Genomic DNA, 17,146 nt, shown 5'->3' with positions numbered 1-17,146 from the left:
TTATTCTGCATATACTAGATTCAACTAAACATGGCTTTTATAGGAAAGTATCCCTGTAAATAGTGTACTTTTGGTGGTGTGATGGTGGTGTGGTGGTGTAGGTATGTCCAGCAATTTGTGGGATTAGGAGGCAGCCCGCAGCACAAAATATTTAGCACGTTTCCAGAGATAGATACAAACTCACCTTAAAGTTTAGAGGCCACAGCTTGGCTCCATACACCGCCTCACTAATCTCTTGATACGTTTCATTGAACGTCAGTGACTTTTCCCCAAAGAGACGGTTAGCTGAGATCAGTTCTGATGATTTGTTGGCTTTCCTATATAATCGACAATTCAATTTTGCAAAGAAGAAGTGGATTTGATCAGAAGACTTGGTAGAAACTTGGTCAAAGTGGAAGACCTTCAACAGAGAGAAGATATCAATGTGCGCATGCTAAATAGGCCATGTGGATAGACCAATCATTTTGTATATGAAATATTTATTGACAACACTTTTCCATGGAATTACTTGATAAAACAAAACACAGGCCAAACCACAACATTACTACCTATACATATCTGTAACAATGGTATAGAATACTGAATGTAAAATATGTTAGAGAATTAGGATAAGAAACACTAACATATAGGAATTATCTATATACAGTATAAACATGTTTAATCTAATGGGACTTGAAGCCCTGAAGAAGGGGGGCCGTTTTAAACCCCAAAACACATATTTTTATGATAAAAGATTGTGAATTAAAATTAAATCTAGACTTTCTACATTCCATGTTCTAGTTCTGATCGTTTTCTTTTTGCACATCTAGTCCTTACTTGAGTTAAGAGCCAACCTTCGGCCACCTCTCCTGGGAGTTCCATTCCCTCTACACTGAGATCTGACTGGGAAAACCAACTGCACTACAGATGCAGTGCCCCACATCTTCCTTATACTTGAAGATTTTTGACATAACATCACACTTGCATCACACTACCTGGCTACAAAATTCCCTATCTAAGCAGAGACATAGTGCTGCTGTACCCTATATGAGCAGAGACATAGTGCTGCAGTACCCTATATGAGCAGAGACAAAGGCCTGCAATACCCTATATGAGCAGAGACATAGTGCTGCAGTACCCTATATGAGCAGAGGCATAGTGCTGCAGTACCCTATATGAGCAGAGACATAGTGCTGCAGTACCCTATATGAGCAGAGACAAAGGCCTGCAATACCCTATATGAGCAGAGACATAGTGCTGCAGTACCCTATATGAGCAGAGGCATAGTGCTGCAGTACCCTATATGAGCAGAGGCATAGTGATACGCTGTATGAGCAGAGGCATAGTGCTGCAGTACCCTATATGAGCAGAGGCATAGTGATACGCTGTATGAGCAGAGGCATAGTGCTGCAGTACCCTATATGAGCAGAGGCATAGTGCTACCCTATATGAGCAGAGGCATAGTGCTGCAGTGCCCTATATGAGCAGAGGCATAGTGCCGCAGTACATTTCTTGCTTAAACTGAGTCCATCAACTTTATTCAAGGTTTGTTAAGGAAACTTCTCAACATACTTTTTACTTAGATGTTCAGCTGCAGCACTTTTTCCACTCACCTGCATAAGCTCCTTTAATGTGTTGTCACATGACCCAAGCTTGGCCATGGTAAAAGCCTGGGAGATACTAAGAGGTGATATAAAAAGGTTGTCAGAGTTGGTCTTGGAGTCAGCCAGGACTTTGAAAAAGTCTATGGCAAACCTGGCGTTTGCTTTGGAAAGTTCCCAGACTCGAGGATTGGTACCTTCAGGAATCTTCTCTGGAGGAGAGTCTTCCTTCTGCTTCTCCTCTACTTCTGACACTTCCTTCCGATAGATGCACATAGGATTCAAAGGGATGTCTTTGGGTTTGGCAATACAGATGTCAAGATATTCGGTGCGGGAGGCAGGCAAGCCCACCAGAGAAAACAGTACAATTGGTAGCAAATACATATCTAAGAAAAGAGAAACTGGTCAGGGAAAAGATAGTAAAAGGTTGCCTGATATTACACTGCAGATTGTGGCAAGGTGGACAGCTCTAATAGCATTTACTTATATTAAAGTGGAACTTTCATGATAGAATTACATTTTAACAACAGAATCTACACCACTTGTTCAGCTTTCTAGTAACTATGTGTAAAAGAACAGCAACTATAACCAAGTTACATAGAAACTTAAAAGAGCAACAGCATACCAAGTAGCCCATTAAGTTCTCTTCCAGATGAGATGGTTAGATGAAATCACTCTTCTGTGTTCTTTTGTTCTATCACATACTTATTACAGGTACAAATGAGGTGGGATACAAACCTTTCAAAGTATGAAACCCAAAGGGTTAGCTATGAAAAGAGGATTCATCTATATTCTAAAGGTAGTTCCTAATGCATGAGAAGGTCTGTGGCTTCCACATCAGTAATCTAGTGTTTTCTTTGACAGCCATTATCAGTTGGTCTCCATTCACCTCTATGTCAGGTAGTCATTGTGTGCCTGATAAAGGGAAGTCTCCTGACAGCCAGTGGTGGATGGCCAGCCATAGTTGGAGTGGACAGCCATAGCTGGCATGATTGCGGATGTGATCACCACCTATTGAGGAGCAGCCTTAGAGTTCGGCCCAGAAACGTCCTTACTCATTGTTTCAACATCAATGCACAGTACAGATGATGACCTCTGAAAAGTGCTTACCATATCCTTGGCCTCAGATCTTCTTAGAGCCCCAGTATCACTGGGGAGCCGCTCACGAGCAGGAATAGAAGCTCAGCAATTTCTTGAATAGATCTCAATATATCGTTCATAAACATTAGTCTAACTATACATGTAAGAGATGGGTTTTTAGCAGGGGGGTTAGAAGGGGTTTTAACATGTGATTTGGAATAAGTCCTATGTTCATGTAAGAAACAGTGAGGGGAATTCATCAAAACTGGTGTAGACAAAATCTGGAGCAGTTGCCCATAGCAACCAATCAGCATCTCTCTTTCATTTTCAAGTCTTAACTGGACAGACTGAAGAGAGAAGCTGATTGGTTGCCATGGGCAACTGCTCCAGATTTTGTCTCTCGCCAGTTGTGATAAATTCCCCCCATTGTGCTTTTTTTAGTAAACATATCTGTCACCAGAACCATAATCAAGGAAGTGGATTTTTTGCGGCCATTATGCGATCTACAAAACTCTTCTTTTTTCAGGTGTGGTTTTCCCCCATAAAATAATAAAATCCTTGTGCTGAATACATTTCCAGTAACAGAAGCGTACGTTTGACATTAGCACAATCATGTTTAATTAATACACACTATTAGCAGAGAAAACCATTAGACACTCCAAAATATTCTTTTATACATAATTCCATGCAACCACCGAAGTGTCGTCCTTCTGCAATGGAAATGTATTGAAGAAATATTCACATATGTTTACCTGCGCATACATGAGCGTTTCATTCCTGACAAATACGTATGTTCTACAAAGTAAACCTCCACATACAAATAATACAGAGGCTGCCATTTCTGACCTCCTTCTTACAAATGCTAGACGTCTGGCAGTTATTTTGAACCACTGACTGTCTTCGTTGGGACCAGGAAAGATTATTTTTTCATCATAAAATGGAGTCGCACTTTAAAAAGGAAAATTATGAGGCGAGTGATTTTCACTCAGCCTCATAATCTGAGCCGACCTGTGACAATGAAACTGTCACAGGTCGGTTCAGTAGATCAGGAAGTGAGCGAACACATACCGGCGCTCGCTCACTTCTCGACCTATCCCTGCAGAGAGCCTTGACTGTCACTCACGGCTCCCTGCAGGGATTCCCCTCTCCCCTGTCCGATCCTCCAGCGCTGACTGGCGGAACGGACGGGGGAGGGCACAGCTGGCTCTGCCTCTGGATAGGTAAAGCCAGCTGTCAATCCTGCAGCTGGGTGGATCTCGACAGTAATGTCAGAATCTGTCCCGGCTGCAGCGGTCTCAGTATACTGCAAGCTGTAACTCGCGGTATACTGAGATTTGGGTCACGGGAGAACGCTAGTTTGTGTTCTCCCGTGACCAATGGGAGATATATGGGGAAAAGCCTTGACCCCATAGTTCTCCTTTAAGTTAAATGAACAGTCGTGCAGAATACATGTTTCTGGTACCTGCCAATAAATTGCTCAGTAGACTTTCTTGTATATTGTGACCAATCTGTCGAGCAGGAAAGATTGTTAATGTTAGAGGTAAGGTCATTGTAGAAAAGACCTTTCCCAAATAGGACTGACCTTAGAAATTGTGGCATGAACCGGTTACAACGCCTTACTGTACTGTAAAAATTACTGTGAGAGAATGTGTTCATTAAAACCAGTACAGAGCAAAACATAAGGAAGCTGCCATACTGCAATATTTTACAGAACAATTTTGGGCCAAACACTCGCAGAGAAGCTCCAGAGGGCCTGCTACACAGACACCTCTAAAAGGTAAGACTTTTTTAGGTGTTAATGGGAACACAAAACAAACATATGAGGTGTTTTCTCAAATTTGACTGCCATAGTGGAACTACGCTTTAAAATACTAAGGGAGCGTAACATCTTCATCAGGAAAGGTCAGCTATGGGCCCCTACGTTTTTTTGCCTATTTACAACAGTGCATTGTGGGAAAATATGTGCGTTACCAAAGTGCAGCATGAATGCTTTCTTGCGTTGCAATGCAGTGGAAACCGATGTCTCATTAATATGAAACTGGATACCTACTGACAAGTTACATTTTCCACCCACCATGTTTCTCTTATGGCAGGTCTCTTTTATATAACTTACCAGATGTTTTCCATAAAGAAACCATTAAAGTGGAACTATGGGCAAAGAAGACATATGATGCAATATGTCACTAGGATTAACGCCCCCCCCAACAGTTTTATTATCTATTGATCCTGCCACGTAGATCCATTAGACTTTCTTTATTAGATCGAGCTGACCAGCAAAAACATCAGTTACAGGGGTTGGTACACACCGTATAACACCAGTGAGGGAGCTTATACATTTGAACCTTTTTTTTCCCAAAAAGAAATTGAATTTAAGGTGTTTTTAAAACTACATGTCCATCTGTCCTATTCACAGGGCGGCAATGCTGCTGTGTGATTTCACTGCACAATCAACAACGTTGTCACCATTGCAAGAAGTAAAAAATAACAACTCTACTGGCAGTTTCAACAGGTAAAAACTATGTTACAAAGGGGACTCAGGAAATCAAAAACTGATATTTTTTTAATGCTAGTGAGACTACATTCAATGTTATTTCAATATTTTGCCCATAGCTTTACTTTATTGATGACTAAGAGAAGCCGGTATTTGTCCGTGACAATGGGCAATACTGCATGCAAGCATGAATCCAAGAGAGCATAGTCGCTGCCATTGCTGGTATAGCTGCCTGGTTTTCATGGTAACTCTCTTCCTTCAATATTCTGAATAACAACCTAGAACTAGTATACAGATAAGAACTTCTGACTTGTCTTACCTTTCCCAGTAACCGCACTCTGGTTTCTGGGTCTAATATAATGACCCACTGCCATTAACACGAAGCATTGAAGCCAGTGAGTCAGCATAAAAGCCAGGGCAACTGGCATTTTCAAGAGATGCCCACCAATGGCAGCCCCATATTTTTTACTTTAGGAAAGGTCAAGAAATATCAAAAGAGTTTCATAGATCACTGTAGGTCTATGCTGAAAAGGCATGATGGTCGAACAGACGTAAGGCTCTAGTCACAAAGCTTGAACACAAGAATAAGTAGATTATAGCCATGTGACTAAATCACATTGGACTCATCTAAAAATAATCGTCATTTATTTTTGTTTAAATCAGGCAGCCCTATCTTACTACATTAGCTTTTTGAATTGTGCCTATATTATGTGAAACTCAATTTAACACAAGGATACAATCTTACAGTCACATGACTGCAATTTATAATCTCATTGAATTCATCAAAAATTATTATTTTTTTTGTTAAAGGATGCCTCACCCTGTTGCGTGAGAGTTTTGTGAACTGAGTTTAAAGTGACACTAAACTCAGGAGTTAAATCTTAAAAATGCATTCAAGTAAATTTAACTATTAACAGCAATGTATCTTATTTGTGTATCACTCGGCTGTAGATCCACAAATCATCTCCGAATTGGAGCTGGTACTGTCCTTCCTTCTGGAGGGTGGCAACTGTTATTCCCCATGGTCCCTGTGTGCGTTGTAAAGTAGTCACCACTCCAAGCTCACTCCCGTGATGGACTACAATCTCAATACAAATTAGTAAACTAAACGTGAGATTGTAGTCCATCACAGGAGTGAGCTTGGAGCGGAGACTACTTTACAACACACACAGGGATCATGGGGAACAAAAGTAACCACCCTCCAGAAGGAAGGACAATGTCAGCATGGATTGAGAGATGATTTGAAGATCTATAGCCGAGTGATACACAAATAGGATACATTTTTGTACAGTTAAGGTGCTTGAATATATTTTTAAGATTTAACTCCTGAGTTTAGTGTCACTTTAAGGAATGCTATTGTTCTGGATGAACATTTCCCTCTATAGCCGCAACAGTAAAGCTATGGTATTCTTTTTAAAATATCATCTGCTTACCTGCGTATAGCTCTGCTCTTCAATGCTTCTCTTTGTACAGCAGGAGAAAAAACAGGCAGTACTGAACGTCCCACTCCACAGGATCAAGATGAACAAGGACACAGGGTGAAAGGTGGATGACCAGGCAGTTGAAATCGTAATCAAAGAGTTGCTTTGTTTGCAATAGGTGGGTCTTCATTTTAACTATCAGGTTACTAGTAGATAACACACTAATCAAGGCACAAATATCTCCCTAAAACATGTCCCGCTGTCTATCACATTCTGCAATACTCAAATGACTAAAGTTGGTCAATGACATTGGAGGACAGTCGTAAGTACAGGTATGTTCCAACTGCTGAAAGAGGTCACTTCAAAGCTCCCTTCATAAACATGCACCTTTGGATCTTCCCTATGCTAGAAGAAATATGTTGGATGCTATTAATGACCTTCTCCTTCTTAACGTGCACCTGTTCTTTAATAACATCTTCCTAAAATGTGTACCACTGTCTGCAGTACTCATATCACTAAAGCTGATCAAAGACATTGGAGGACAGCCAAACAAATAGGTATGGTGCAACTGCCGAAACAGGTCTTTTCAAAGCTCTCTACATAAACATGCATGTTAGGATCACCAAAGTATGCACTTTTATGTGAATGGTGAGGGGATAAAGCCAAAAAACCCAAATCATAATCATTCCCAGCGCTGAGAAGGTCCTCTGGTACCAAGGTGAAGATGTCCAGTCATGCCACCCCAAGCTGAGAAAGAAGGTGCTTACATGTTGAGTAGCCGCCACAGAAATGTCCACTAGACCTATGGCCGCCACCTTTTGGTCCATGAAAAAAACAAGGTGGGAATATTGCAACATACCGTAGTTACGGCTGTGTGTTTTATTCATAATGAGCACAGGAAAATACAGCTAGATGTTCATTAACATTATTATAAACAAAATGTGTTCTTACCTAGAAGACTAAGGTAGTGTATAACTCATCAAAAGGGTACATTTCCGTTTTATAAAAAGGTACTAACATTATGTTTCAGTGATCATTATTTAAAAATGTAATTTAAGCTTTCGAGAGTGAACCTCTCTTCTTCAGGTCAGAAGCAATACTGATACACATCATACACACATATACAGTATACACACAGTATATAAAACTATAAAGCACTGCACTGTTACAGCATATGCATAAATAAAGCCTGCAAACAATTCCACAAACATGAAATAGTAAATCAATAAATGATGATTAAACAACCAGCAATCATGAATAAATCTAAACATATTTTGAATATAAAAACAAATGATATATTCCAGACTAGCCTGGGGTTCAATTACTCTATCCAATTATTGAACAGTGGCTAAATCCCGAGCATCACAACTTTCAGTTAACTCTTATAAGTGATTAATAATTTTAAACCCAGCCACTGAGGATTATATAGAATGTGGAGCCCCTATGCTGATACATTTGTAGTGTGGTAACAAAAACATGGCTAAAAGTGTGTCTACACACGATTATCACGTCCCATCGGACACTGACAGTGTAAACAGCAGAACAGCAAAGCTTAGTTACTCAGTAACAGATGTAAACTGGTAAACAGGAGAACCTAAAATCACAGACTATTCTACTTCAATGGACTGTCCTGAGAATCATAGTACATTTGCATGGGGATAAAGCTTTCTGAACAGCTGATGCCAGCCTAAGCCCCATTATTTCTGCCCTCACCTAGCTCTGTGTTATTGGTATGACCACGTTATATTGAAACCTGTGCTGGAAGAAATATGTTGATGTTATTATTGACCTTCTTCTTAAGGTTCACCTGTATTTTAATAACCAATGTTAGCTTGCCTGGACACCCTGTTATATAGTTTCTCCGTAGGATACAAATACTGGTATTGAGACTTATGACACAGACACCAACCAGGTAGTGATTACCCAACCTGCATGAAATACGGTCTTACATGTGGAGGGAAATAAATTGACTCCCTTTCTAACAGCCTATCAGCAGCAGAAATAAATCCCTATTCTAATCATTTACATTTTAAGGGCATGTATATATCTTATATACACACACCTATAGAGAGGTCAACCCAGCAGCACAGTGTTTATGGTGATGAGGAAACTGTGTACTATGCATGTTGGTGCAAAATGTGAATTTGACCAAACAAGCATGATGTTACGTAATCTGCCTTAAAGTGACACTAAACTTAGAAGGAAGGACAGTGTCGGCACTAATTCAGAGATGATTTGAGGATCTACAGCCGAGTGATGCACAAATAAGATACATTTATGGTAATAGTTAGGGTGCTTAATCACTTCCGGGCCGGCCGTTTTAAAAAAAACGTCCGGCCCGGAGCTCTCTAGATCTGAGTGGGCGAAATTTAAAAACAGGCAGCCGTGCCTGTTACCATACAAGGTGGCCTGGCCAGGAAGGGGGTCTAAACACCTGGTCTTGAAGTGGTTAAATGCATTTTTAAGGTGTAACACCTGAGTTTAGAGTCACTTTAAGTAATCCGATGAGCTCTTTGCATGTTCCTTGACCACTACAGCACATATGATTGGCCTTTATTACTGCCTCTCCCAGGGAGCGCTCCACTGTACTGGGGATTGCAAGTAGCTGATACCAAGTCAAATCCAGGTATATAGTTTATTTTAAGAATATACTTAGGGCCCATTCACACCTTGTGCTAAGGCAGCACATTTATTAAAATAGGTCACCTGATGCACCACAATGGACCAAAACCTAACATACGTACATGAACTGGTGTTTTTTTTAAATCTGCCAGGAGTTGTTAAATTATACATTATAAATATACAAAAATACCAAAACATAAGGAGTGTTAGCTTTTCTCTGTATAACAATTACAAAATATTGTTAATATAGAATACCATACAAATAAGAACATGCTACGAGTACTCACACTCAAACAATAGATTACAGAGAAGTCATTCCATACAAATCCCAAATTTCCCCCAAAACCTCACCATTCCCTTCAAGAGCATGTCCCAGCATTATTTTGTACATTTTCATTGTTCCTTTAGCAAGAAACAGCTTTGATTACCCCCTGTGACTTCACCCGTCTTGTAGAAATTCCTGCATTAGCAAGGGAGCTCAGTTCCTATTGATGTCAGGTATGCCCCCAGGACTACATCTCTCAAGAGCCCTTTCCCTACACAAAATGAGGGGAATTTATCCAAATTGGAGCAGACAAAATGTCGAGCAGTTGCCCAGGGCAACTAATAAGCTAATTTCTTCAGTTAAGATTTGAAAATGAAAGAGAGAAGCTGATTGGTTGCCATGCACAGCAGCTCCAGATGATTTCTGCTCCTGTGGGCAGGTTCTTGTCGGTCAAGGCAGCAGCATTGTATTGCTGTGAAGGAAATCAATGTATGCATATGGAAAGGAACAGCATGGCTATACCCACCCCAATCTGTTACCCTCCATATGCATACATAGATAGCCAGAGTTTTGTGGTCTAGCAAGCAGAGCTTACATTGCTGTTTGGGATGGTATAGCAGCAAACGTACCGTGAGGTCAGTCTACACAGGAAAATGGGACCACAATGAATTTCTGCATACACTGCCCAAATGTATGACAAAGCTGAGTACACATGGTTATATTTTCACTGCTCAACCTGCAGGCTAAAGAAAATATAACAGATTCCTCCCTTCAACAGCTTATGAACTTGGATGGAGGAATCCCTTGATGTTTTGCATTGTATTCTGACAGGCCCCACCGGCCGCTGTTAGAATACAAGAACAGAGATTGTCAGAGCTGAACAGCCGGTCAGAATACCTGAACAGAGATTGTCAGAGCTGAACAGCCGGTCAGAATACCTGAACAGAGCGGATTGGCTGCAAGCTCTGTTCGGCAGAGAATTTTCCAACCTCCTCCTCCGATCAGTTGATCAAGGGATGCCAGCGGAAGGGTGCTGACAGGCGCATCCACTGTGAGAATTTTGTCCGGTTCATCAAGTGGCAACTATGGCTCCCTCCATGGATACAATGGTGAAATGTGTAGACATAAAGAGACAGGAAGTGTGTTATTTGGAGGATCGCTAGCTGCAAATAAAGGGGAAAACCAATGAACAAAGAAAATAAATACAACCAACACATCTAAGGACTAGCATGCTGCAAATATTACTTTTTTGTGTTCAGATTTGCTCAAAGTGAACCTGTTGTCCTCATAGGCAAAGTCACAGATTTATTTTAAAAGAGAACTATCAGGCGAGTAAAAATCACTCATCCTCATAGTTCGGGCCGACGTGTGACAATAAAACTGTCACAGGTCGGCTCAATAGATCGGAAAGTGAGCGAACACATACTGTCGCTTGCTCACTTCACGATCATCTCCCTGTAGAGAGCGGTGACTGTCAGTCACGGACTCACGGCTCCCAGCAGGGATTCCCCCGCCCCCCCTCCTCGATCCTCCAGCGCTGAGTGGAGGAACGGACGGGGGAGGGTACATTCAATTCACAGACACGTTTTTTGTTTAATATAGTTTTATTAAACCTCTGCAGGGCACAGTCACAGAACAATCAATAAGATTGGTGAATATCACAAGCTCTTTTTTCAAGCAAAATGCATCAAAAAGTTAAAAAGTTAAAAAAAAAGAAAAAAAACAAAAACAAAACAAAAAAACAAAAACAATTTAACTCCACCCAAAAAGGTGATTAATAGCTGCAGAATGTCTCTGAGAGACTGGTATGAGCCAAAAGAATAAAGAAATTATTAATAATAATAATCATAAACTGAATCCAGCTGAAAGAGCAGAATGCGGATCGATTAGGGTACAGCCTGCAACCTGTCAAGTGCCGAGTGCTTCTTGCTTTCATACCAATGGTGCTTCAGAGAGGTTTGTAGAGAGAAGCGATGTTAATGACTGAAGAACAAACCAAAATCGGCCTCACGGATTCTGCAAACATTTTAAACCCAAAAGTCTATTTTAGGTGCGACACAAAGTCCTGAAGGCACAGAGAGAACAGGTAACAAATAAAAACCTCCAGTACTACAGAACATCCCTATAAACTCCAGATCTGGGCTGCCAAGGTGGGGAATTTTCATTCTACTTTTAATTGAAAATACATACCTAATATTATTTGGGACTATCCTTTGCAATGTATTTTAGGGGGACGATTAAGTATTTATAGGTAGAAACAGGGACACCGGAACTCCAAATGCAGTTCCAATGCGTCTATTTAATGACGTGGATGCATCATATCACACTGGTGCAACGTTTTGGGGTCTCGCAGGATCCCCTTCCTCAGGCAAAAACATGCGAGACCCCGAAACGTTGCACCAGTGTGATATGATGCATCTACGTCAACAAATAGACGCATTCGAACATTTGGAGTGCCGGTGTCCCTGTTTCTACTTATGCATATAACGGTTGCCATTCGTTGACCACCGCAGCACCCATCCTGATTTGTGTGGAACAAGCGGTCAGGAGTGTGATGGGTCCATGGATTTTCATAAAGTATGTATGACTCGCTTTAAACCCAAGTTGGTCTTTATTTTTTATTGCATCCAACAACCCTTCCAGAAGGGAACCTTGTATGTTCTAAAGTAAAACGTGAGTCTGTTACCACCAACTACCCCCGTCATCTACATGGTTTGGGACAAAAGTTTATATACAATGATTCTCTATGTCAGGGGTAGGCAAACTCCGGCTCTCAAGCTGTGGTGAAACTACAAATTCATTTGGAAGTCAAGTCTATGGCTGTCAGAGTCTTGCAATGCCTAATGAGATTTGTAGTTTTACCACAGCTGGAGGGCCAGAGTTTGCCTACCCCTGCTCTATATGATCAGTCATATTAGAACTATTTTTAACAATAGCTCTGCACAGTTGGTGTTGGGCTCACATCAAACACTGCTGCGGGGTTAAATGTTGCGCGGTCATGTTTCAAAACATGGCCAAGGCCTGGAAAAACAAAAAAACAAAAATCCTAAGCCAGGATCAGCAGTATGGTGATGAGTCAAGATTAAGAGCACTTTTGGATTCAACATGCCATACTAGGAGTCAGTTTTTTTATGCAAATCACTCAACCTTTTGACATTAGTGGGATGAAAATGATGGCAAAGCACTTGTAGGTGTTGGATGCTTTGATGGCTGGGGCTGGAAAATGTTAGCTAGTACTTTGCTCACAGCAAGGCTTTGTTTAGCCTTGTTAAACAAGTGATATGCCAGGTGGGTATAGAGGCCACCTATTTTCCAATGCTTGTTTTAAAAAGTGGTACAATACACTGCAGCAACAAATCTACAAAAATACACAAAAAGTTGAAATAAGGGATTTTGTATAGCTCCCATGTGAATGAGGAAGCCCCTTTAGATCGCCAACTTACAGATACAACCACCAGTGGGACGAGCCCAGCAAGGCAGAGATAAGTCTGTTCACTGTGTATTTGTGCAGCTTTTTACCTGCAGTTCTAGAATGAGATCACAACTAAGTTCAGGTTGCTGGTGCAAAGTACAGCTCAAGTTATTTTATACAGGTATCCACAGGACTGAATAAAAGCACCTGTAACATATAGTCCCAGAACAAAAATTGCAATGTATGCTAAAACCGGGTATACACATGTCAAATTGTGTCCGATTCCTGATGAAACTGCTGAAATTCGCACCCTGGGGGCCAATATTGGCACCCTTCTGCCCGACATCCCTCAAACAGCTGATCGAAGGAGCCCATTGGAAAAGTCTCGACCAAATGGAACTAGCATACCTGCTCCGTTCGTGTATTCAGACAGCAGCCGACAGCCGCTGTCAGAATACGGTGCAAACAGCAGGGGTTCTCCCAATCAACACTCTTAAGCGTTGATGGAGGAATCAGGTTTTATTTTTTTTGCTCAGCCCGCAGGTTGAACAAAAAAAATAGACACGTGTATACCCAGCTTAAGGTTAGTATTTGCTATACAGGTAGAGTCTAGGTAGCCCAAACCTAAAGAAGTGGATGTTCTGTTGTACTTTCAACCATTCACAGCCTCTGTTTAGGAAGCAACTGATGTTACTAAGTTTCAAATCTGTGCCAGAAGGACTGTGTCATATACCAACGTCTGCATGTAAGAAAGTCAAGACAAATCTATCGAAAATGTTTTCCTCCAGCTAGAAGCACTCTTCATTTCACAGGAGCATGATGGGTTCTGCACGCCAGCTGCTTAGACCTGAGACAGAAGTCAGCCTTGTGATAGTTAAAACTTTGTTACAAAGTAATATATGGAATTCCATCTATAGCAGAAAGATTATTCTTCTTTTATCTACTATATTATCTAATAATGGCTCAACAGTTACCAAAAATATTAACGCCTAGCAAAAACACGTAACTAAATTCTACTTTTCATGATAAGTTAACTAAAGGGCAACACCGCTCTATACATTTAAATGAAGAAGGGTGAGAAAAAACACTGCACAAAGTGCTCTTCTGGTTTTGTTTGTCAACCTCCAGTGTCAGACTTAAGCCGCCCATACACTGAATAAGTGTATACACTGCAATGGGGCCCAATACTGGTGGAAATGCTGCCGCCTTAGCAGGTCCCGGCTGAAATTCAATAAGTGCGTGGCCCCATTCCCCCATAATGAGTGGATGGTGGAATTGAGAGTATTTTTCATTGTGTATGGCCAGCTTAACAATAGGAAATCTGAGGAAATCTGACACACGGACAGAAGGAGCTGCAGGAATGCATGAAGCAGAACTTTAGACTGATAGATAGGTGAACCATGGCCACAAAGTTAAGCCTTCGTTACATAACACACCCCGCTTACCCTACTATGCAAACAATCTGAGTAATGTTTGTAGGTAACACCACTATTTTAAAAGAAATTTATTATACATTTCTAATCGTTTCTGCAGCCTATGAAAAAACGGCAATGTGAGGAGTTGCCTGAGGGTGCAGCTTGGAGAGCAGTTCTACACTGAGCTCACTGAAAGAAAAGACTACAGAATGTACTCAGAGCCAGGAGGCTGCAGGCACTATTGCTGGAAACAGGTATTCTCTTTATTAAAGTCAAACACATCATAGCGCTCAACCTCAAGCACAGCAGAGATGGCCATTCTGGACACCCATGAGGCTAAGATTGTTTAGCCTCATGGACTGAACGAAATGGATGGGGGAATCCCCCCCCTAACTGTGGCCTGTGTGCCGCTCTCAGAATACCCAAAAAGTGACATCTGCTGATTGGGAAAAGTCGACTGAACAAAAATAACACTTTTGTCCAATGGAAGAGTGCCATCTGGGCCACACGTGGGCTGAATTTTGCCAGGACTGGGTCGAAGTTCCATCTGGGCCACACATGGGTTGAATTTTGCCAGGACTGGGTCGAAGTTCAACCAGTGTATGAGGAATGAGTGAAACCACACTGGCATAACCTGCAAGCACCTAATCTTTCACTGATAGCACCACGTCTTTAAAAACAAATGGCATTCTCAGAAACATGGCTTCACCTAACAAAATGGCTGCCTCCAGAACACATCAACACACAGGAAAGCCTAGCTGTGCAGTGACTTACCCTAAGACATTTAGGGCTCAACTACATTTTTAAAATGGATATCAGCATCAATAAGCATCAAAAAGACCATCACTGGCAACTGGATTTGCAATGCATATATTTCAATGTGTTTAGAGGGAGACAAGTATCAACAAAAGGGTTAACCTCTAATGCTAAGAAATTAGGATCAATCATGCTGCCAAACTGATATAATCGGCTAACTAATCGATTTTGAAAATAATCGTTAGCTGCAGCTCTAGATAGAATATCTGAGATGGGACTCAACCCTTTTCAACATTTTGCTGGTCCTTTAAGAACACAGTGGCCATTAGGCAACAATCAATCCTGCAGCAATGAAGCGTTTAGAGTTAGCTACTTTGATAGGAGTTTGATCTGGGCAATTTGAAGAAATGTTGTTATAAGCATAATTGCAGTCTATGCAGTTCTAAGCCAGTTACAGTATTTCAAAATTGGAACAAAAGTACAGTGCAGGGAGTGAATACGCTTGCACAGCAATCCATCAAGTTTAATGAAAACCAAGCGACTGCTAATTAACATTCGTTTCTGCAAGAAACATGTCATGAAAGCCTGTCCATCATATTCTTCCCGCTTACAAACAGCAAAGAGTTAAAGGGCATGTATAGTTTTTTTGTTAACCAACTAAATCAAATCAAGCTTAATGTAATCTTTATCATTAATTTGTGTTAATATTTCTAGGTATCACATGGGGGCAGCCATATTTGTTCATTACACACGCAGCTCTACTTCGCCACGGAACGGCTGTGCTTCTTCTTACAATGCAAGGCTAGGAGCTGGTCAATATACGGACTGATATCTTATTTCAGTAGAGATTAATTGCATTGAACCACCTAGAGCCCTCTCTAGTGGCTAACCTACAAATTGTATTTAATGCAATAACAAAAATATGGAAAAACAAGCTTGTACAAAAAAAGATTCACGTAAACGAGAACAAAAAATGTGCTCACTGAAAACGCACCATACTTTTCCTTTAAAGGACTGCTAAGCAAAAAATGCAAAATGGCCAATATAAAAAGGTCTCTGAATAAATAGGACAGACCTCTGCTAAAAATGCTAATCACTACTGATTGTAGCAAGAGATACTTTTCTACGGGGGGGTGGGGGGTGTCCTGTTAGTACTCTCATTGAAGTAAGCTTTCCTTTCTTTTTCCAGCCAATAATGGCAGAGAAAAAATCTGCACAGCAAATGGCAATATGAAAAAGTTCAAGCTTGTAGAAGAACGTGATGTAAGTTTACAAGCTCTTCAATGAAAAGTGGTACGCAAAATGTGGAAAGCACCCCCAGTAAAGCACAGGTTTTGCTTTAAATCAATATTAAAAGTATCGATGAGTTTAAATACAGTATGAAGTCCTCCAGAGAAGGGAGGCAGGGACAAGCATTTTATGGGCTACACAAGCACAAGCTACTCTATTACAGTAAATAAATATTTTAAAAAAGCAGATATTGATAACTACCTAGAACAAAATGGCACAAGCTACCGTTCGGTATCTGTATCCGGCCAGCACAGCACTGGAGAGTAGAAAAAGCACAAATGACCACGTAACTGGTCTCTGCCACAGAGCAATACACCTATGTGAGAGGGCTCTGCCAGAAGCAGCCCTTTCCAGGCTCTTCCATGGCAGAAGCAATTGTAGTTTCATTTAGAATGAAACATGCAGGAAAACAACATTATAAAATGTTTGACTTCTATAAGAATTTTACATTGAGCTCCAGTGCCGCTGTAAAATCTTCTCACTGGGGCAGCACACGCTGTAGATAACACTGTTAGTCTATGAGTGGAAGCAGAGGACTCTCTGCTGTGGTCTGACATGCCGTGTCACAGCTAGAGTTCTCCAATCAGAAGTGAGCATGAGCTTTGCTGATTGCTCAGCTCTAAGCTCAGCAGGAAGCATGTCAGGGCGCTGCAGAGAAACCCATACTCTTACAGAGACAGCAGTGGTCTTATCTGCAGGCTATTGCTTCAGGTGGATTTTACACTGGCACTGGAGCTTAATAAGAGCCTTGGAGAAGAAATGTAAAAAATGGACATCCCTGCACTAACAACAATTAGGCTTAAAATAGTAGTGA

The 17,146-nt window shown here is 41.0% G+C and overlaps 1 protein-coding gene across 1 annotated transcript in view; it reads right to left on the bottom strand.

Moving 5' to 3' along the window:
• Positions 1–1,964, bottom strand: part of SERPINC1 (serpin family C member 1) — a 13,385-nt gene extending 11,421 nt beyond the window's left edge. Inside the window, exons 1-2 of the mRNA XM_018555559.1 lie at positions 1,593–1,964; positions 185–400 (exon numbers count right to left, since the gene is read on the bottom strand). Coding sequence (XP_018411061.1) covers positions 185–400; positions 1,593–1,964 — 588 coding nt within the window. The remainder of the gene's footprint in view (positions 1–184; positions 401–1,592) is intronic.
• Positions 1,965–17,146: the final 15,182 nt, after the last annotated feature.

This window comes from Nanorana parkeri, unplaced genomic scaffold (assembly GCF_000935625.1).
Source record: "Nanorana parkeri isolate BGI_ZX_2015 unplaced genomic scaffold, ASM93562v1 scaffold201, whole genome shotgun sequence".
Classification (NCBI taxonomy): domain Eukaryota; kingdom Metazoa; phylum Chordata; class Amphibia; order Anura; family Dicroglossidae; genus Nanorana; species Nanorana parkeri.
The sequence above is the reverse complement of the archived record's forward strand: the minus strand, read 5'-3'. Positions and strand labels throughout refer to the sequence as shown.